At 41.0% G+C, this 22144-nt stretch overlaps 2 protein-coding genes across 2 annotated transcripts; both read right to left on the bottom strand.

Moving 5' to 3' along the window:
* Positions 1-609: 609 nt before the first annotated feature.
* On the bottom strand, positions 610-6737 carry LOC123970475 (germ cell-specific gene 1-like protein). The gene is made up of 5 exons (XM_046048526.1): positions 6201-6737; positions 3848-3895; positions 2842-2994; positions 2241-2352; positions 610-1666 (listed from the first exon to the last, which is right to left on the bottom strand). The coding sequence occupies exons 1-5, from the start codon at positions 6487-6489 to the stop codon at positions 1372-1374; spliced, it is 897 nt and encodes a 298-aa protein (XP_045904482.1). The 5' UTR covers positions 6490-6737; the 3' UTR covers positions 610-1371.
* Positions 6738-11721: 4984 nt separating this feature from the next.
* On the bottom strand, positions 11722-21558 carry sec23b (SEC23 homolog B, coat complex II component). The gene is made up of 19 exons (XM_046047929.1): positions 21400-21558; positions 19319-19546; positions 18998-19055; positions 18766-18852; positions 17861-18097; positions 17619-17701; positions 17338-17482; positions 16224-16382; positions 15844-15959; positions 15589-15712; positions 15348-15428; positions 15150-15239; positions 14798-14904; positions 14301-14454; positions 14011-14088; positions 13660-13821; positions 13421-13507; positions 13026-13247; positions 11722-12772 (listed from the first exon to the last, which is right to left on the bottom strand). The coding sequence occupies exons 2-19, from the start codon at positions 19537-19539 to the stop codon at positions 12683-12685; spliced, it is 2301 nt and encodes a 766-aa protein (XP_045903885.1). The 5' UTR covers positions 19540-19546; positions 21400-21558; the 3' UTR covers positions 11722-12682.
* Positions 21559-22144: the final 586 nt, after the last annotated feature.

Genomic DNA, 22144 nt, shown 5'->3' with positions numbered 1-22144 from the left:
AAATATGCTAGGCCTGATTTTGTGCCATGTAATTTCTCACAAACTCCAGTTAATACTATATTTATTTCTGTGAAATGTAGATGAACACCAGATACAAATAAAAGAAAGTCAAAAAATACATTCAGCACTGTCCCCTGCATTACATTACATTGTAAGAAATTGCTTTTGAAGTCAAGCTATTAAGTCCAAAATAAACCAGCGTCAGCAAGCTGAAACAGTCACCAGTTAAGTAAGTATGCAAACAACACTGCCCTCTGTAGGAATTATGTATAAAATGCCACAGATTAAGCATTGAGTTGTAGGTTTCATCACACAAATTTTATCTCAAACTTTGTTCTTGGCCAGGGGTTCAATAGGCATAAAGATCCCCTCCAGACATGTTTTAAGATATAAAAAGATATATAAAAAATACTCTGCTGTGTGTCTGACATGGTTTTTACACAAAAAAGTCTAATTATCTTGTTAAAAATGAGTAAAATTACATCTAATCCTTTTCCCCAATTGAAACATCCAAAATGAATGAATATATATATATACATATATAAAGTGGTTCTGAGGGGGACATTGGAAATAAAGCCCCTGAAAATAACAATAACCAAAACACATGGATAGTGGAATGGAGATGGACTTTAATCAAGCATGTTCGTCTGAAAGAAACATTTTCACAGCACTGACGATTTAGTTTCCTCCAATCAAAGCAGAAACATCAAATGAAAATAACATACTGTACTGGAAATGAGTGATACTATACAGACTGTTGCTAATTGCTATTGTGTCGTTATAAGTGTTAATGTAAACTTTGCTACAAAGGTCATGTTAGAAGTTTCTCTGCAGTTTGCACATTTTAATGAAAAGTGTTACAAATGCTTGCTTGGGCGTCATGAGAGAATAAATGTAACGGATTGTGAACATCCAAAAAAAAAAGATACACTTTATTCCACAACCATTCTGTGTACAAACATACTGCACATTTACACACCACAACTTATTTACAATGTACATGATGTAGGCACCTCATTTGCTGTAAAGTATGACGAGGTAAACTGTCAGCCTGTCTTTGCAGTGATTTATTAATTGACTGAAACATGTTTAATAAGGCTATTAGCATCTGAGAAACCCTCACTCTATTTAGAGAAAACACCATCTTCCATGAGACTACTTCCAGTTTGTAGCTCCTACGTGACTTGAAGCTCTGTGACTACAAATGCCAACAACACACTCACAAATAAGGCTGTGTTAAAATGTATCAGATGGAGCAAATAATTTAGTCTGAAATCCTGTTAGTTGTTCATCCCGTACTGAACAGACTGGATATGGAGAATGGTGCTTCCATCCATCAGAGAAATGCCACTGCCTACTGTCCTGTCCCGTTCAGCACTGTTCTTCCCCCAAAGATGCTGCAATGTCACTCAGGTCCAGAGAGTCAACAGGTATGGGAGTTCTCCTGATGCTTTTTGGGGTCTGGCTGGAATAAACCTCCACAGATTTGGTGATGGAGTGCACCGGGTGCTCCCGGAAATATCCGAAAGCCTCACGTGCATGCTCCTCCCGGATGCTTTGCTCGAAGGTCTTGCGTTTGTGCCTGAACTCGATGACGGTCTTCGTGTAGGAGTTGAGGGTGGTGACCGATGCGCCCATGCAACAGGTGAAGGACGCCCAGGCCATGCTGACAGAAAACAGAGCAAAGGGAAATTCAATTTGTAATTCTGCACATGTGGTGACTCTGCTGTAGGCTTTTGTGATGTGTGACTAACCCCACCCAAATGGCATTTTGCCATTTTTCCCTCAGTGTTTTTGTTTGCTGAGATTAGTGTCAATCACTGCCGGGCCACATGTCAGATCAAATATTCAAATCACCGCCTCATGTACAGTTCACGCAGGTCGGTTAATGCCCAGAGAAGGTTGTGAATTGTTTTGCCTCTATCACGAATTTTCAGCACAGACCGTATTGTAAAGGAGTGAAATATTATCCCCTTATGCAATTCCAATCACGCCTGTATCTGGGCTTTGGACACCAAAGCCTAATCCTGCCGTAACATGAGAGCTTTGGGATTTTTTCATTAGAGACAGTGATGCTGGGGAGAGGTGAGAGCAGAGCTACAGCCGCTGCTACATGCAGAATGGAGTCCCTTATCTGGTCTCCTAATGGGTGAGTTGACTTAACTTTATTTCTATAGCTGTGCTGCGTATGATATTGGTAAACAAAAATAGTATGAATATGATCTTTGAGTTTGTCGTACCAGAAGGACCAGCCGTAGTCCCAGTTGTAGGGCCTCCAATCGGGTGGACCGAGGCTGACTGTGACCTGGAAGACTTGTGTGTACATCACATGAGCCACCATGCCGAGAAGACCTGAAATAATATATGTGGTTAGTTGGCTGACTGCGTGACATATACAAAGGCTTCTTTATAAATAGGATGATTTGTTTCCACAAGTACAGAGTTACAGTAAAATCTTTTCATCCACACACAAATATAGATACATGTAACCACACTGAAAAAATGCGATGCCAATCTTGATGGCCTTAAATCCCCATCCAGAATAGTTTAAGCTTGTTCATTCTAAATTGTTCTGAGCTTTTTTGCACAGAATCTGCTGACCCCCCCCAATATAGTCTTTAATTCCATCGGATCTTGTCAGCCACGACATTTCTTAAACTTATGACTTGACAACATGACTCATACTGTTATTTATCACACTCTTATGTAATAGATTTTAAATATTGTTTGTATTTATTCCTGATCATTACAGAAAAAAAAAATATGGAAAAGAATCATGACTACAGGGTATCCCAGGCAATAAAAACACTGAAAGGCTTTCGAATAAAACATCTAATATACCTGAGAGCACAGTGAAGACAGCAGCGAAGGCATTGAGCTTGAGTCCATCAATGACGTTGCTGGAGTGGACCAGCTCTAAACACATGAGGCTGAAGCCCACCACCAGCAGAACAATGTACAACATCTCAGAAACCAGCGACAGCCAGAGCATCCCTGCGAAACGGGCACATTTGATTATAATAACATCAAATATTAACATTTTATATCATAGCATGATGTAACTTATAGTATACATTATATTACAATAACTAAGAGTAGGTGAATAGCATACATGTACTGTATGTGAAACCAAGCAACACCACCACGCTTGCCATCATGTCAGAGATTGCATGTTGTGTCATGTCCTTTTAAATGTAGCACAGCTTCACTTATACAAAATGGCCGATGTACAAAGGGGCAATAATTACATTGAACTTTTCATATTTTCATCACTTTTAAAACAGACACTGATCATGTAATAGACAAGTGGAGGATTTAGATTTCATCCAACATCTCAGTGATTCCTCAGGCAGCTGATAGGTGATGTCAGAGCAGTCTACTCCAAATCTTATTCAGCTCCCTAGTGAATCACGCCAAGTGTAATTGCATCTCCATTGCAGTCTGCCTCTCGTCTTTTTTGCTATTCAGTCACTTCACAGAGTGACAGGAAGTGAACATTTCTCAAATGACAGCGTCAACACAGCTGAAAATCCTAAAAGTTAGCATCAAATGTGTGTGTGGCTGCATCTGTGCATCTTCACTGTTAGGGCTAGAGTTCCAGTTCTGGCCTTGTGCTGTCATTGTCTAAATAATCAACTTGAAGATTTTTAAAGGAAATTTAATAAAGATGATACATTTACTTTCTTACTGACTTCATACCAGGCCTCAAGCACAATGGGTTTGACATAATTACACTTAAAAAGTGGTTTCCACCAAACAGGTAGTAACTGTCTCATGAGTATCTCCTCTGTGGGCCTGATATAGAACTTTTGATTGGACATCCTGCTGATGAGCAGTGGACACTCACCTTTCTCTGAGGCAGGGGCCAAGTCGATGAAGCTTCGGCATCTCTCACCTACAGCAGGAAAAATAACATATTGTCATGGCAGCTGTCAGTACCATAGCAGTGGCATCTTTAGCCACTTACTTTATGTTGCATTAACTATGTGGCACTTCAAAAATAAGTCAGTAATATGCTTGTGGAAGAGTTTTCAAGAGCTAAGGTCAGAAGGGACCGGTTTATGATTGACAAATAGAACTGAATAAATAAATGCTCTTAGCACTGAACTGATACAGGCCTCAGTTCCAGTCCTAATCTGTGTTTAATTCTCAATTTCTGTCCCGGTGTGTTACACTGGATTGGCTCAGACAGAGTCTGACCTCCCGCCCGATTACCAAATATGAATAAATAGAATGTTAAATAAGAGGCAGATGTGTCAGAAATGCAGCTTTTTGGCCTTCTACCAGCTGGTGTGTTGCCAAAGCCGCTCAACATCTGCTTCTTGTCCTATTACAGATACTTTGCATAGAATTACAATGATAGAATAGAAAAAAGAAAGAAGATGCACCGTAATAACACTTGTGCCGGTCAAACCTTCAACACACCGTGAGACATAATGAGGTCTTGTGTCAGTTTAACAAACTGGATATGAAAAAATGACCCTTGACACGGCACATTCCTGCAGATGTGATGTTTTCCCACTGTCATCTGTCGAGCGGAGTGTGTCGCTGGATTTGACGTAAGTGGAACTCTTTAATCAGGTGGAACGAGGGTGGCAACAGCTGTTTTGAAGAAAAACTCATCAAGGCCCCCTGTTACATAATCCTTATTAAGTCAAGCTGTCTCAGCCCCCCCCCCCCCCCACAGCCACTTGATGAGATTTTGAATAATCTAATGTGTGGTTCATGTTTAGTCTTGAGCATCATAACAATATGTAATATTAATACAGTTATAAGCAGATGTCAGTGTGGTGTTTACAGATGAATGGTGGATCAAAGTGCAGTAGTCTAGCCTGATCACATCTTCTGATGCACATTATGAAGTTTTTTAACTATATTCTGGAACCTTTGACCATACCTTGAACCCATTTCCGCATATAAAGTTCTTAAGCACACATTTTCAATTCCCCTTGACTCAGTTTTCACATACCTCCCTCCCCAAACCCCCTCTTTTCCTTCCCTTTTCTCTCTTTGTCTGCATACAGGAACCGGGGGCTCTGCACACCCACCCACAAAGAGATGGCTCCCCCACTCAGAGTCTTAACTCGGGTTCCCACCCACCTTCCCGCCAGCAGATACCAGACTATGATATCCAACATCTATGGACCCCATTCCTCCCCTCATCCCTTCAGCCCTCACTCTCCCTCCCCTCACCCCCTCATCCATCACCCCTCGACCCTTAGCCCTGCCTCCCTCAGACCTCCCTCCGGATCCTCAATCCATCACTCAATAACATGGAGTAAACCATTCTAAATCTACATCTTTGCAGGTGTGGTCTTTGTTAATGAATTACCTTTGCAACTCATGTCCCCCCATTAAGCCCCTTGTTATTAAATGACTATACTCCGATGTGATCAAATTCCTATTTCATTTCCATGAGTGAAGAAATTAAGCTTGTGCAAACATCATTCACTTTTTTCTCTTCCATTTGGCTTAAGCTGTGAAGCAATCACATCCTGCCCCTATCAAGTGCTGTGCAGCCACCCACTTCAAACCCTGGTCCGAGTACAATATTGAATCTGAAGCGTGAGCACTGTTTGCTCTGCATTTCATGCCAGATTAAAACAGATAAAGCAATTTTACCAGATCCCTGCAATTTCAGGCTGATATAAATTGAAGGAGATTATCCTGAAATTGTCATGAAGTGGAATAACTCAAAAGAGAATCTAATCTCCATTTGAACTGCGTGCTCCATTATGGCAAATGAGGGAGTTAAAATGACTTTCAGAGGTGAAAATTTGTTTATTGTATATTCAGTTCTGAATGGTGAATGGTGAGTTAGTGGTTATGTAGGCTCAGAAAATACCCTGCTGTCTATTTAAGTAAACAGTGAATATGGGGACAATTATGATCTATCCTGTAATAATAGGCTACAGGAGAGAAATGCAATTTTCGATATTCCAAAAAATAGTAAGAATAGTCCCAAATTGTTATCAAATAGATTTTCAAATCAATAGGCTATAAATAAAAGGATAGTAAAAGTGTTTCTAAATTAAGCCTTCTTTTTGATCATTCCCTGATCTTAACGATTTCATTCATATTTCATATTTACAAAAATTAAATTGCCTCATTGTGCATCAAATAACGGTGCCTGGGGGAGATACAAAGTTAAACTAGCTAAGTAAGTTACACACACCTCCACACACACCTTTTGCTCTTACTTTCATCGTGGATATTTTCCTCGCACGAGAACCAGATGCCTGTATGGAACTGTCGGAACAGAAACCTGTCGTCCCCGGTCTCCCAGCTGTACACCACTTTGTTCGGGTCTGTCTCGTTCACTCCGTAGTCTATACACTGGTGTGTCCGCAGCTTGCTGCACTTCGGCTTGGGGACTCTCTGGGTCCCCACGCACCAGTAAGTCGTTATAAACGCTGTAATTGAGAAAAACAGGGCGAAAAAGTTCAAGCTAACCGACAGAAGGGTCCTGCATCGACCACTCGCCTTCATTGTCCTCGGGAAAGATGCGGCGGCGCGCGGAGGGCCGAAAAGTTCATGGGTGCCAAATTGTAGTAGATGCACGAGCCCCGGCTAATTTCACACCTGCTGAGGTCCTATTTGGCGCTCTCCAGTTACCAAACATCTCCACTGGTGCGCAGGATACAGACAGCAACCCCACACTGAGTTCAGCTGTGTGCCAAAGTGCCACACTTTCTTCTTTAGACCTTTCTGTTTCGCGCGGTGCCCCCCGAGTCTCCTGCCTATAGGATATCACGTTGTCAAAGAATGTGACGCACGCTTGCATCAAGTGCGGGATTTTCTTGTGACGCGCTCTTTCACTCGCTCTCACCCTCTCTGTCTGTAGGGTGAGGCAGCCTCTCCTTTCCCCATCGCTCACACACAACGTACCAACTGCAGGGCGATTATCAGCCAGTTAATATGTAGAACAAAAGTTACCACTTAAAACTTAAAACGTCAAAATCTAAGCAACATACAGCTTAACAAGATCTGCAGCCAGACTCCAGTGGAGGATTTCAGAATTGAACAAAATTGCCCATTGAGGGGACTTACATTTGGTGACTACTTCAGAATATTTTAATAAAGCTGGGGCACTCAAAAGAGACATATAAAAAAAGGAAGGATGCAGCTTGTAGAAAACCCTCGCCCTGTCCCTTAAATGTTCACATCTTTAAACCCTTCACTTCTAGTTTGTATCACAGTCATTCAGTTTTAGGTTGAAGAACAATCCACGATAACCCTGATGATATCACCAGGGTTATTTTTCTTTAATATTGGAAGGTTCCTCCGGAGCCGCACAAGACGTTAGTATAAAATAGCAACTATTTTCACAAGTTCTTCCTCGTGAGAAGTAAAGGGACCTTTGTATAATCATTCTCTCTGTCTAGTTTAGAAAAGTAAAGTGCGACTTTGAACTTTACTTTGAAATCTGGACATCTTCCTTTGTGGGATTTGCTGTGGTGGCTGACTATGTAATACTGTACAGACGAAACTTAGTATTGATTCAATGTTCATTCAGTTATTACCAAGAATAAATAATGTATTTCTCTTACATCTGTCCCATACATGAAATTATGGAGCGATGTGTTTTTCCAGCAACCCAGGTATCAGAAACCAATTCATGGTACAAACATCTGGGACATGTACTTTGAAAATTTCATACATTTATATATATTATTTAAATGTATTATTATTTATAATTATTTATTTAATGTCTTTCTAGCAACTCAACATCAAAGAATAAAGTCCCATAACAATTCATACACAGCTTGTTTTGCATAAACCGCTCTACTGATTTTGAACGTGGGAAGATTTCCTTGAGGTTATACAAAATGTTCTATTTTTTAAACTCTTTACTTTGATTTTGACTTAGAGTTATTAAAAAACTCTTGATTATTAGTTTTATTGGTGACAATGCAGGGACAATGCACAAATCATGAATTATACCAGATATAGCTAAAAGCTAATTTCTATTTGTAGTCACAGAAGCAACCATGATACGCAGGTTGACCAAGTAAAATTACATAATTTAGCATTTGAACTGCTGCTGCTACTGACCACACTGATGGTGGTCTGTTGAGCTCTGCACACTGTGAGAAATCGAGGTGACTATACAAAACTGAGAGCCTGCAGAGAAGCGAGTTTTCTAATCTGATCTTTGCTGGATTACAGAAACAACACAAAAGTTGGCATTTCAAAGACGTTTCCCATGAGTACCATGATTCCTCTGTGTGAGAAAGAGCTAAAAATACAAATCATTTGAGCCTCTGTACAAACAGTGTTTACAACCCTGGAGTAAATGAGGCCAGCTAGGCCTGGCATCTCTGTTACCTCAGCAGCATGCCTTCATGTTCAGCTCCGGAGGCTAAGCTTCAGCATGGAAAGTGACAAATCAGGCCAACACTTGCCCCAAATACGGTTGAAAAAGCTGCTGGTGATACTGTGGGTAATTACCACCATGGTCTTATGTAAAGTTGGTGTTATGACCTGGCTCAAGGCCACAACAAAAAGGGAGACACCACGGTGAACATTTAACAAAATAGATTTTTTCAACTCAAAATAAGACAAATTAAGACTAGTGCCAATGTAAAGGTGATAAAGTATGGGGTATGAATATCAGTGGTTTCAGTCATGTCAGGGCAGGAGGATGGATGCATAGAAAATGTGTGCGAAGGTGTTCGTAATGTGCAATAAACTACAAATAAAACAGAATGTCCATAAACCAAGGCAAAGGTGGAACCTGTGGAGCGAAACTGAGGGTAGTGAGTTAGCAGGGAGGTCTGTGACTTCAGCCCAGTAGCGTTATCACTAAGAATGAAAATAAGGCGTTACAAATACTCTACAGGGCAATTAGCCCAGGTGCCCAGAGTTTCTGCAATCAGTCTCAGCTATTCACCTGCATCAAACAATTAAGGTAACTCTAAAATAACTACTACGCACATTGACAAGTACCAGCCACCCCATTCATCATTGTACTTATAATTCCTTTGAAGTCTGACATAGAGACCAATTCTCTTAGTTTCAAGTCTTTTTGAAGTTCGTTCCACGCGAGCAGAGCACACATAAGCTTTCTTTCCCAGTGCCGTCAGTACACCTGGAACAGACAAGACCAGATCTTGTGACCTCAAATGATAGCTAGAGTCAGATTTCTGTTGTATTAGGGTGGAAATATAAGATGATGGTTTACCCAGAATGGATTTATAAATGTACAAGTAGCAATGTTTGAGTCTCTGAGCGTTCAGGGATGGCCAACCAACTCTGGGGTAAAGTGTACAATTATGAGTGAGGGCTTTACAGTTTGTAAAAAACTTCACTGCACTGTGATATGTGGTGTCTAATGTGTGCAAACACTACAGATGCATTCAGATCACCATAGTCAAGAACCGGTCAAAAATGTAGCAAAGACAATGGAAACTGAACTGCTTTGGTAATGGTTAAAATATTCCAGGAGAAGACCCACTGAAATACTGCAGGATAAATCATGACTACCCACTCCATGTGTAAACCCTTCTACACGTCTCAAAGCTTCAAAAAGTGCTCTGTGTTCTAAAATCACTTAGAGGTTTGTGCCAACAGCTGACCAGAGTTGCATTGAATATCAGCAGCATACTGCAAGTCAGAATACTTGGCTACAGTTTGGTAAACAGTGCTTATGACGTCCATGTGGATGGTGATAGGCTGTCTCCTGAGTTTGTAGCAATAACAAGCAGTTAATCCAGTGCTCTCACGTTAACACACTGTAAGTGCTCTGCTGCAGCAAATGTCACACATCCACCAAAGCTTTTGGCAGGAGAATAATTCAGTTTGCCACATTTCAGAAGAGGCAGTTCCACGTCATGTACATATTTCATTTGAATTTCAGGCTATTTGTGTGAATCTGAAGCGTTTCAGTGTGGGGGGCCACATATGACACAAACACAATCTTCGAATGTGGTAGTCTTATCCTCAAGAAACACACTGAAGTTATTGAAAATATACTTCATAATCCTGGTTCAGGCTCTCTGACACACTTATTGACACGTTTAGTTTTTAGCTTCCAATGAACTGAGACTAAAGGGTGTTATCTAAACTCTATGTGGGGTAATTCTTTGAATTTTATTTTGACATTAGGAAAACCACCAAAATAGCTTTCTGCCACTTAAGGACATTGCTATGGCCAGGCTAATAATTAGGCTTGATAGCTACAGTTAACCTCAACTTCTGCAGCCAGGATCCTTACTACATGCACATATCACCTGTTTTCTAAAATCTCACCACTGGCTGTCTATTGGTTAAAGCAACTATAATCAGTATATTTAATAATTATCCAATATTATTGGATAAAATTACTAAGTGTAATGCAAAAGGAGTCTCTTGTAGTGACAAACCTACAGAGAATTATCACCAACTCTGCAACTCCCATGGCAGAGAGATCAATGTTTTCCAGGAGAACTCTACCATCGGAAATCAGGTTTCTCTAGTCCCCAGCACCAGATTACATATATAATAAAGATTATTATTACAATTACTATTATTAGAGAAGACGGCCACAGTAGTATAGTTATATAAACATGCTATGACATATTGTATATAGAAATCTTACATAAGTTATCTGGGACATAGGCCAGAATGGATTTCACTGGCTGCTGGACTAGAACTGATCTGTTAGGATTTGATAGAGATAATAAGAGGACACATTTCCTTACAGCTCTGCCTAAGCTTGGGAATAACATGGACTTGACCATCATGAATGATCATCGAAGACAAAAAAAAGTGGGCTAAAAGACATTTTAATCTTCTTTTGTTACTCTGAAAATCGTTGAACGTGCACAGCTGCAGCCTTCGCATGCATCAAGATGACCACGTATATAGACACACAGAAAAAATGAAGACATGATTATTTTCCCTTTATGAGATCATTTCACCTCCTGTACAGTATGGCATCAGATCACACGCAACTGCTCCAATTTAACCTGGAAAAATGCATTAATTTAAAAGGAGCTTCTGCTATTGTGCAAGAGTATCCATGTCAAAAGAGATTAAGACCTATTGCATAGCATCTTTCATTTAGGTTTGAAAACCTTGGGGGCATAATGTGGCTTCAGAGTGCCACGTTGAAAGGCCTAAGCTCTTGACAGACAGACTTCATTTGTATTTCAGTGGCAACTTCCGCTTAAAGCTGCTAAGAGTAGAATTTGCCTCTAAACAGATAGCCCCTAAGGATTAGTCTTCATAATCTGCTGTTCACTGATCCTCGAAATCACACTGTCTGGGTGCTCTGAAATCAGCTTACAGTAGTACAGACAGTAGATGGTGTGCGAGTGGTTTTATGATTAGGATTGCATTCCGTGCGGACTTTATGTACAGTAGCAATGGATGACAAAAAGACAGTTTAGGGAGAAAGGACGCATCACCTACTGTTGTGGAAACACACTGTGACAGTTTCCTCGCACACACTGGCACGTAATCAGTCAATTAGTTTCCTTCTGCTGCACATAAACAAACAGATGCCCGGTGTACAAATTGAGGATTTCTGGTAAACTCTGACATCCATGTGGAAATCCAGAGCAGGAAACACAATCATTTTAAGTACACACACCTCTAACGCATGAATTCATCAGCTGAGCTCACAACTGCTCACTATTGCACTTCAATAGAACAGACTTCTGTTGTATGTATGCATCAAAAATGGATTCACTCAACTGTGCAATGGCCTAAAAGGTCAAACAACACAAACACTATCTGTTTCCTTTCGACATGCTTTTATATGGATAACATTAAGAATCCTGACAGGATCTAAATCAAGCAACTGTCCCTTTTATAAAGTCTTACAGTGTATTCAAGTTTGATTACAAAGACACTTGGGCAGTCATCGGGTGCAAAATACCAGATGGTGAATGAGATGGGATGAGAGGACTAAACTATAGAGTGTCTAAGTCTAATAAATCTATCAATGTTCGTCATTGAAAACAGCCAAGTTGATGTGATTGACTTCCATTCCTCAGAACATTAATCCTCATTATTCAGAGGGAATTTTCTTGGAAAACACATTAGGTATAATCCATGTAGGATTTTATCTCCATAGGTCATTGTCAAATAAACTGATTAACAAGCCATCAATGTGAAGACCAATTAGCCCTGTGAACACTTCTTAAACAGCATCAGAAGTACCATTATAATTTATTAATGATAAAATTCTAGTCATGTCATATTCAGCTATAGACAAAGCAAATACATATACATGTTCTCTTAAACAGCACCTAAAACCAAGTCTGATGCAATAGAGACACTTTTTTGGACAAACATACAAAGAAAACAAAAATTGTTATTACTGTTATTAGTCTAATTATTCTGCAAGTCAGAGGTAATATCAAATATAAAAGAGAAATAGAGCATTTGATATTTCTTACATGAGAACAATCTGGTTCTGGAGTACTTGAGCCATTTCTCATAAATAAGTGAATGAAGTGAGCACAGATGTCATAGATGTTTTCTTATTGGCAATGTGCTGCCCCCCCCCTTTCTTTTGCAGCTTGGAAATGTTACATAATGAGTTCAGAAAAAGCACAGTAAAATTAAGCAAGCACATACAGTAGACTCTCTGGGTGTGGCTCCTTTACACAAACGGGGGAAATGTTAATGGATCCCTATATCAGAACGGGAATGCTGGATCACTCCTCCTCTCTTTGTGGTGAAATAGAGATGTCTATGTAGAGCTGGAAACTGCCAGCTTCTTCAAGTGGTCCATGAAGACCTGCAGGCTGACGTCATCAGTGAGGATCGGGGCTCCTGACTCCTGTAGATGCACCGGAAGCAAGTGAAGACAACAATAGTGGTTACTGACTCACTTCATGGACATAACTCTGATCCCATGATCACTTTAATGAACAAACACATTTATTGCGTTAAAACGTTTATTAGGATTATCTTATGCAAGATCTTGTTCTCTTGATAATCTTACTTTCAGGCTGCCACAGATATATTCACAGCTAAATCTATTTAAGAATAAAAAGCTGAAACACTGCAAGTTGTATCTTAATAGGCCGTACCTGTCCCCAGGCGTAGAGGTTGTTGTGGGTCTGTGATGGGTTGACCTTGGAGAGCAGGAAGCGAGCCTGTGAGCCTCCGTGCTCGGTGTCGATGTAGCGCGGCATGGGGAAGCGTGTCTGTAGGATCTCCTGGGCGTCGTCCAGTGGAGCCTGCAGCAGCTGTTTGAAGTTCTCATACTCTGCCATTTCCTGGTAGCCTGCCTTTCGCCACTGGGCTATGGTCTACAAATAAAGAGGAAAACGACGGCATTAAGAGAAGCCTTCTGTTTCACCAATAACGTTATGATAATTAACGAGATGAATGACTTAAGTTCTCTAATGGGGTTTATGAAATGTTGTCCTGCTGGAAATCTAAATTAATAGATGCGTTACTAGTCAGTGGTGCCCTGCCCCACCTCTCCATGGTAGATAACCAGCTGGAAGAACGTGTCCATCAGCAAGATTCTATCTGGCAGGATACTGCTGCTGTCCAGGAGAACGGGCTGAGGAGAACAGACCAGGACACATTTTGAAACAACTCACCAAATACATCGGCACTAACAAACATTAATCATGAAGACATTCTGAAGCTTCTAGGGAATACCAGATGCTCCTCTAGCTTAGATCATAATGGTGTAGAGTGTGTGAGGCTGACCTCTGGTGGCCCATGGAAGGAGTATGAGTAGAGGATGGGCTGGATCATGATCAGGGATTGGGTCAGGTCCTGCCTGACAAAGTGGTGCCTGTAATAGGACGACTCATCAGGGCTGTTGTTAAACACCTGCAGGAAGGGCGACCGCCGCAGGTGGAACATGAACTGCAGGTGGGAGGAGAGCGGAAGACAAAGTTGTAATCAAAAACCTGCCAAACCATGCAGTTCTAATGCAAATGAATTAAAACTGAGGAAAGTGATAGAATTAGAGTCACATTTAAATCAGATTGATAAAGACAATTAAAAAATTAAATTAAATAAAGAAAATTCTACTCCACTAAAAGGCAGGTTCACCTGTGGGTAGAGAGACAGAGACTCCGACAGTTTGAAGGATGTAGGGTCATCTTTGTTGAACTGGCCGAACTTCTGACACTGAAACCGAGGGAGACAAAACATTGTTTAGACATCGAACACATCATGGAATAAACCTTGCATGACCTGGAACATCATACAGGAATAACAATACGTGAGCATTAACAGAATGATGTTTTACTGCTTTTTATATCACCCAATGCTAACTATGCCAACTATGCATTGTTCCTCTTGTCGCAGGTAGCGTGCCGTGTTGCAGGTGTGTCACTCACTAAGCGGATGAGCTGCCTGTCGAGCCAACGCAGGACATCTGGTCCCTCCTCCGACTCGGCTCTGAAGACTCCCAGGCGAGCCATGAGCACCGCAGCCGCTTCCTGGTCGAACGACGACTCAATGTGCTGAATCTGGGACTGTGCATCTGCCCAGCTTTGGTGGGGAGAGGAAGGGTGCAGGGAAAGCAGAGAGGTGCAGGTGAACGTGGGTGTGGTGTGAATGACGCGCACAGGTCTGTAAAGGCGTCGCCACAAAATTGCAGCAATGGAAAAATCTTTTCTAGTGACGCCAACGTTGACTCTAGTTGTCACTTGTATGACAAAATTGCAGGCTCATTATCATCAATGAAAACTCATTCTGTCAGTCTTTTATGCAAAAAAAACTAGCTTGATGATAATAATATTCCAGGTTAAAATGGAATAAAGTACAGTTTTAGGTCTTGCCTGTCATAAATCAACAAACATTGTCTGCTCCAACAATAAATCCAGAGTCTTACTTCCTGGCGACGGTAGAGACCCGTATCCTCCTCTGTGTGTTGGAGTGCTGGTACTGGGTTACAAACTGGATCACCCCCCGGCCACCCTGGGGGACTGGTGCATTGTGCTACACAAACACAAAACAGTAGAGACAGTAAGACTACTTTGTCCATCACTTCTGTCATTGAGCCTAACAATTGGCCTTCTACAACATGGGGGGGGGGGGGGGGACACACACACAAAGACATTGTTTATAGAGTTTTCCTAAACAAAGTCTTCATCACAATTATTCCCTTGTTTGATGTGCGGCTGTACTTCCATCAGCCTACAGTGATCCCATCAGATCTCACAAGCTTCAAGTGTTTTTTTTACCTGATTCACCACTTCAAAATAAATGCCCAAAGTGGTGGAGGGGTTGAGACTGCACACTTTCCACTGGCTTGTGCCACCAATACCCATCTCCTATACAAAACAGAGAGCATATAGTGATGAATGAAAGTGAAGAACAGCTCTCAGATTACAATTCAATTGAGCGAAAGGAAGGAATCTGAATCTGGGGCAGTGACTCACGTTCTCTGAAACGCAGGAACCCTTAGAGTTGAGTGAAACACACGGGCCAATGGCCCCGCAAACCTTTAGCTCCCTTGATGTCTATACGGACAGAAAGACACACAACATAAATTCAACTTGTACGACAGCTGATATCAGATTAGCCAAGATACATTTTTCTACAACGAATAATCACAGAACTGAACTAAGCAATACTAAACAGCAAAGCAGGGTTTTCATTCTGACTAAATCACTTCTTTACCTTGACCTCCAGGACGCCTCCGAAGGCCATGCGGAAGTCTCCATTGTAGTCTTTACTAAAGACCCTCTGGAAGGTCTGCTTGAACAGGGAGGTATTGAAGGAGTCTCCCATCACAATGTGCCCCCTGTTAACACATTATAACAAATCGTTTCGAATCCTAACGGGGTATTTATGTGTAATGAATCACACATGACTAATAGTTTGACTAATATAATCTCACACCTTCAACCAATTAAACATTAAGTGCTGACGTACCCAGTGAGATTAGATAAGCACTTCATCTCCAGCAGTCCAGTCTGGTCTAGGGCACAGGCGTAGATATCAATACAGTGGCCATTCACTGCTGAGCGGTTGGCCATGGTTTCATAGTACTTTATGACACAAAAAAAACAGACAAAAAGACATGAACCAGCGAACATACCCTCAGTTTCTATTTATAATTTATTTAACCGGGGGGGAAAAGACCTATTGAGATCAAGGGTGCCGCAGAATGATGTGTATGAAATATTTTTGACTCATAAAAGTCATAAAAGAGAGTTTGCAAAATCAAAAGAATTTAGAGATTTATAAAAAGAAGATTTAACTCAAACACAAGTACTATTGCAAATGCCCAGACAGTTTCTGCATTTGCTCACCTTGGTGGCTTTCTTCAAATGGCGAGCATTGTCTTTCTGGATATCATGCCAGGAGCGGATGGGGGTTTTCAGCTCGTCTCCCACCACCATGCCTGGGCCCTGGGTGGGAGGCCCTCCGATGAACAGCATCACACGAGCCCCCGTGTTGGGGAATGTACCCTGAGGATAAAAAGAGGAGGGGGATCGGGTTTCAGATAAGCGTGCCTATCATTGTAAAGCACACCTCTGCTCCAGTTACAATTTACCACCACAAGCTTGTTATGCTAAACTAAATTAAACTAAATGACAAAAGCAGAAATCCAGGTTAACTGAATGTATGTATAAAGCATATAACAGGTCTGAATGAGAATGAGAATTTTAGGGAATCACTTTCAGCAAAGGGCAGACCTCACAGCCAACACTTAGAACAAAGTCCATAGTCCAGGAGTCTGGGAAAGCCAGTCAGTGAAAGATTTGGACGCAGGCCATGTACTAACAAAGCCACAAGAAGGAGCTTTTAATTTGACCATTTGATATAAAGTTCTATGTAGACCTCATTCATTTCATTCACAGAGGACATTAACTAAATAAGCCAGCTAACAGTGGGCGCTAACCAACTGTTGCAGTTCTGCTTTATAGTAAAAGACCCATTCATCAAATTAAATACTGGAAAAAAATAGTGGATCTGGAGTCACTGAAAGAGCCAAATTTATTCTTATCAGGACTCATCTCCTATCTACTGAAAGAGTGTGCTGCGGGCAAACGATCTCTTGCGTCAGTTATATAATCACGCAGATTAGCAGCAGAAGAGGGAATAATGATGGCGGCAAGAAAAGACCAAAGGCAAACAAGGAACCAGCCTTTGAACTGACAAAGCATTTGTACTGTCTCTGCAGATGATAGTTATCATGCAGTGTGTGCGTTTTTGAACAGTCCTGAAGAGGCTAAAGTTCAGGTTACCATGAAGCGTGTGTGTGTGTGTGTGTGTGTGTGTTTGACAATAGGTACGGTCATTTTAAACCACAGATGTAAAGTACAGCATATTCATAGTCCGGCATTATTTGCATCCACTTAATGTACTTAATATTCCTAATATTCTTAATAATCCACTTAATATTATCTGTGTGTATTGTACCTCTAGCAGACCGACAGCAACAGACAGTGCCACACCAGTGGAGCGTAGGGGCCGTTTGCCCTGAGGGACAGGCCACGGGTCTCTCTGAAGCTCACTGAGCAAGTCAGTCAGATTCATATCGACTCTGTGCACGGGCTGAAGGAACCTGAACATGAACACAAACACACCTTAGGCAAGAAAAGCAAAATGCTGTGGAATCACAACGGTTATGTATTTTTCAGTTTTTGGAAGCCATTAACTGAGAAAGACAAGTGGGAGGGAGTGCTAATGCTCCTCCATACCTGCAAGGGGCTGCAGCATCCTGAGGTGCCGCGGGGCGACCTTGTGGTCCTGATGCTGCTGGCTTCATCAAACCCAGCATCTCCTGAAACACACAAAAAAAAGTAAAAACACATTTTACCTATATAATATTTGGGAATGTCAAACCATCAAAAGGGCTTGTAATTGCTTTCCCTGTATTTACTGGTATATTTTAATCTCTTAATTTGTCTGATTTCAAAGTTTGTCCTATGCCTGTCCCCACCTGGATCTGTTTGGAGGAGAGGTCTTTGGTGCCCCTGAACACGTAGCTCTTGGCGATCCCCTCGCAGCTGAGCTCGTGAACCTGAACCATGCGTCCGAATGTGATGAGGCCCACCAGAGCGTTGGGTGGCAGCAGGCTGAGGGACATCTGCAGGGACTCCTTTAGGGCCTGGAGGTCCTCTTCTTCCAAACATGTGTCCACCACATACAGGAAGATCAGAGGGGTCGGGGGTCCACGCTGTAAAGAGTTGAGCGAGGAAGGTTATGTAATGGCAGAAAATTGTTTCCTCTTACATTTAATCTTTTATAAATGTTCTTTTATTATTATTATTATTTTTATTACTACTATTATTATTTATGTTGTACATATCTATATATTGTTTTTCATCCTTAACCTTTTCTCTCATTATTAATTTTCTTTATCATTATACTCTTTATGTTAGTCTGTCCACATTTACTAGGGTTTAGGTCAGAGCAGTGATATTGTTTTAGTGTTTTCCTCTCTTGCTGTTCCTCTCCTGTGCTTGAATGTGCATTCAAGGCCGGGAGAAGATCTCTGTTCCCCAAAACACAGAAACCTAGACTGTGTAAATGATTATAAATCCCTTTGCTGCCCTGGGCAGCAGGTCTTTGGACCAGCTATATGTGTTGTAGTACTTCTCTGCTTCTTCTCTTTTATTAATAAAAATTTTTCAAAGACAACTGTTTATTGTATCTCAATAATTTGCTCAATCCCTCACCAGCAATATACAATTTCCACAACAGGATACACTAAGCTTTGGTACCTACAGAAGCCATTGTCGGAAATTGTTTATATAGACATTTGCACAGCACATCTTCAGTACATGCAATCTCCATGCATAGGGCCACGGTCAGAGTCCATACATATATGTAATATTTATTTACCTGTACTATGTACTCAATGGTAGAAAACTGTGGCATGAGTTCAGCTGGCTGGTTCACTTCTGATATTCCTGCATAAGAGGGAGGGAACTGCAGAGAGACAAAGAGATTAATAGCCAGATCAACCAGCCTAATAAAGGAATGTAGCTAGTCCACGCTGAGTTATGAAAACTACTAGAAGTTATGACAACCATTTTTAATTGCACTAAATTGTGCTGTGAATGTCACTACTTACTGGGTTTCTCTGGAAGCAGAAGTTGCACGCCCATATTTTTGCTCTGAAGTCAACTTGGCTGTAAAAGAGGGATCAAAACAATTTAGGGTCTGCATGTGAGTGAAACTGAAAAGTGGGCTATACAAGGTGTATTTGCTTAGGTACCACACCTAGTAATTATTAAAAAAAAAAATTGGTTAAACAATTCCCATGTAAAAAATTATAAAATAGTTGCTAAATTATACTATAAGACAAAATTAACACTTAATACTCACATCCTTCATGAAAACATTCAGAAGCAGACATCTGTACGCAGGGGCATTGTTTTTCTATTTCACTCACCATAGTGGGTTGAGCACTGCCTTGCAGTTGGCCCGGCTGCACAGAACTGGTTCATACTGGACAGGTGGCAAGTCAGGCCTCTCCTTTAGTGGTGTGAAGAGGCAGGAGACTGGGGCCACTAGCCTGGTGGCTTCCAAACGGCTGAAGGGCCACAGGTTCCAGCTGAATCTCACACCATCCCTGTCCTCATTCTGTTGGATGAACTCCTGGTAGGTCGCCATCACAGAGCTTCAGCAGAGAAAGAGCCAAACAGACCACAGTGAGCTTTTAAGTCCAGTAGAAGTAGTCCCAGTGACACTGGTAGTCTAAACCCTATCCTGCTTTTCACCAGCAGCAGTGAACTGCTTGTGTTCTACACTGCTCTTTATACAGGCGCTCCTTTCTCTGTTGTGCTAAAATAGGTCATAGATTTTGGAAAGCATGACGCACAAAATGTAACATCAGGAAACCTGTCCAGCACGTTTTGATGAGAAAGAGTGTAGCGCAGAGGAATCCCAGTGGTATTTTTAGGCTCCACCTTTGTTGGTGTGTCAGTGAAACATCAGTGACGCCTTTGGCAAAGCACCTTCAGGGATCCTGTTGTAGCAACTGAATACTCTCCCTCTTTCTCACTGCTATTATATTCCCTGAGCAGTAGAACAATATCGCAGCAGGGTTGTAAAGGTGCATTTGAAAAGGTGACAAAAACAATAGTTTTAATCTTTTGCTGTCAGCTAGGCATAACATTTCAGGATGCGCAATATGATCTATACTTCTTTAAGCCAATCAACTGTGTACTCCTGTAGGTAGGGCTGCAACTACTGATTATTTTCATTATCTATCAATCTCAATTATTTAAGTAATAATTGCTTGGAGAAAAAATGTCAGAAAATTAAATAAAGTGAAAGTGAAATATCCATCACTAATTCCTAGGGCCCAATGTGACATCGTCAAATGACGTTTAGTATGACCAACAGTCCAAAAAAACCCAATATTGACATATCAGATAAGACAAAGAGAAGAAGTAAATCCTCCCAGTTTAAAAGAAAAACTATTGAATGTTTAGCATTTCTGCTTGATAAATGAATGTTTATTACAAAATATTCAGTAATCCAACTTCATAAATTTCTGTTACTTAAGGAATTCCTTAACTAAATATTTCAGTTCTAGTATTATTCCAGATTGTTCCAAATGATGGATTTGTTTCTTTTTGATGGCATTAAATGAAATAAGTAGTAATCGATTTCTCTGTATCTTAAAAAGCATCTGCCAAAAATGCAGGCATGCACTAAAATATTATTTGCATCTAGCCCTGCATTTTAATAATCAATTGCTCATTAAAATGTTCATGTACATTTTCTAACAAAAAAACATCTTCCCCTAGTTCCATCTTCTGCAGGAGGATTTTGTTGCTTTTCTCTGTCATTATGTCAAATTAAATATATTTAGGTTTTGGACAGCTGGTCGGACTAAATAAGAACCTTGAAGACATGACAGAGAGGAGATTCATCGATCATAAAAGTAACTGTTAAGATGCCTTATATCGAATGTTTTTCTTAGGGAATTTGACCTTTGCCTGGCCATACTGGGTGGTGTTTTGGGGGATATTTGGTGCCAGTTTCCCCTTTCAGCTGAAAGTACAAAGGATCCTAGAAATGTTCTTTACTCATATTAAGGAAATCACTATCGTCATTTTAAGCAATTTATACAGTGATAAGCTTTAAGGCTAAAGATAGGCTAAGTTACAGGCCACGTATCATCACTGATAAAACCCCAGTAGTGAAGGTTGGTATTTGTCGAGAACAGCGTTTCTGCTCTTAAATCATTCAAATATAATCGCTTTCGTGGCGCCTACTCCCTAGATGAGGCACGCGAAACTCTGTACAACGATGATGGTGGTTGTAGAAACCTACTTAAAATATCAGCAAACGTTACTGATAATCATTGTTGCCAAATGTCTCTACGTTTCGCTCAAACCTCTACAAGCTAACGCTACGTTGGGTTAGCTAACGGAATGTAGCATTGACCCACTTCCTGCCCCTTCATGAATGAAAGCAGAAACGGGCGGTCTACTTTCGAGCAAAATTAAGCCGAGTGCTTACCTTTTATATCAGCTTGGCCTTGGGTCTAGACAAGAGCTAAAGAGTCTGTTGTCTTCAAAACAAAGTACAGCATTAAAAGCAGACGAGTGTACAGGACAGAAAGACGACGGTGAGGGGATCACTCCCTGCCAGCCGGCTCCTGCACTTTACTAGAATGACGTGTTACTCCAAGTTCAGGCGTCTCCTATTGGTTCCTCTTTCCGTGACGTTGCTGAGGCTCTTGCGTACGCACGGGAAGAGAGTAAGCATGGGAAATTGAGTTTACAGTGCCCCAGTGGTTAGTCAAGGAGGTGTAGTAGAAGTTTTTATCTTCTAATGACTGTGTTATACAGTGCGATTAGACAAGCGTGACTATTATTCTCTGTTGTCTCACCACTTCGTTGCCCTCTGTGTAGAGATCTAGCTCAGCAACATCCTTTTTATTTATAAAAAGGCGTTTTTTTTACTCTGTTCCTAGAGACCTGTAACACCTAGGCCTACCTTTATGGCTGAGTGGAAATACCCTGTAAAGATCAAATCATTATTATCTTAGTTTTTATAGAATAATTCTCCAGAATAGCCTCATAATTAAGATGCACCGCACTAAACCCGGCAGATTCTGATTTTACATACACAGCATATCCACCCATATGATCATCATATAAACTATGATTTGTAGCCTATAACAGTAAATGAACAGTGTCCTGACTACCCGATTCAAACGCACAAGGCATTTTTTTTCCAAACAGATTTTGGTAATCCTGAT

This window comes from Micropterus dolomieu, linkage group LG04 (genome assembly GCF_021292245.1).
Source record: "Micropterus dolomieu isolate WLL.071019.BEF.003 ecotype Adirondacks linkage group LG04, ASM2129224v1, whole genome shotgun sequence".
NCBI lineage: Eukaryota > Metazoa > Chordata > Actinopteri > Centrarchiformes > Centrarchidae > Micropterus > Micropterus dolomieu.
The sequence above is the reverse complement of the archived record's forward strand: the minus strand, read 5'-3'. Positions and strand labels throughout refer to the sequence as shown.

What these genes read in the sequence shown, in the direction of transcription:
- sec23b (XM_046047929.1), bottom strand. Translation starts at nt 19,539, where the DNA reads ATGGCGACCTACCAGGAGTTCATCCAACAGAATGAGGACAGGGATGGT. An exon ending in ATTTGAAGAAAGCCACCAAG is followed by an intron (nt 15,960 to 16,223) that starts GTGAGCAAATGC and finishes TGTGTCATAAAG; the next exon opens with TACTATGAAACCATGGCCAA. An exon ending in GAGGCGTCCTGGAGGTCAAG is followed by an intron (nt 15,429 to 15,588) that starts GTAAAGAAGTGA and finishes CTGTCCGTATAG; the next exon opens with ACATCAAGGGAGCTAAAGGT.
- LOC123970475 (XM_046048526.1), bottom strand. Translation starts at nt 6,489, where the DNA reads ATGAAGGCGAGTGGTCGATGCAGGACCCTTCTGTCGGTTAGCTTGAAC. An exon ending in TGTCTTCACTGTGCTCTCAG is followed by an intron (nt 2,353 to 2,841) that starts GTATATTAGATG and finishes ATATTATTTCAG; the next exon opens with GTCTTCTCGGCATGGTGGCT. An exon ending in GACTACGGCTGGTCCTTCTG is followed by an intron (nt 1,667 to 2,240) that starts GTACGACAAACT and finishes GTTTTCTGTCAG; the next exon opens with CATGGCCTGGGCGTCCTTCA.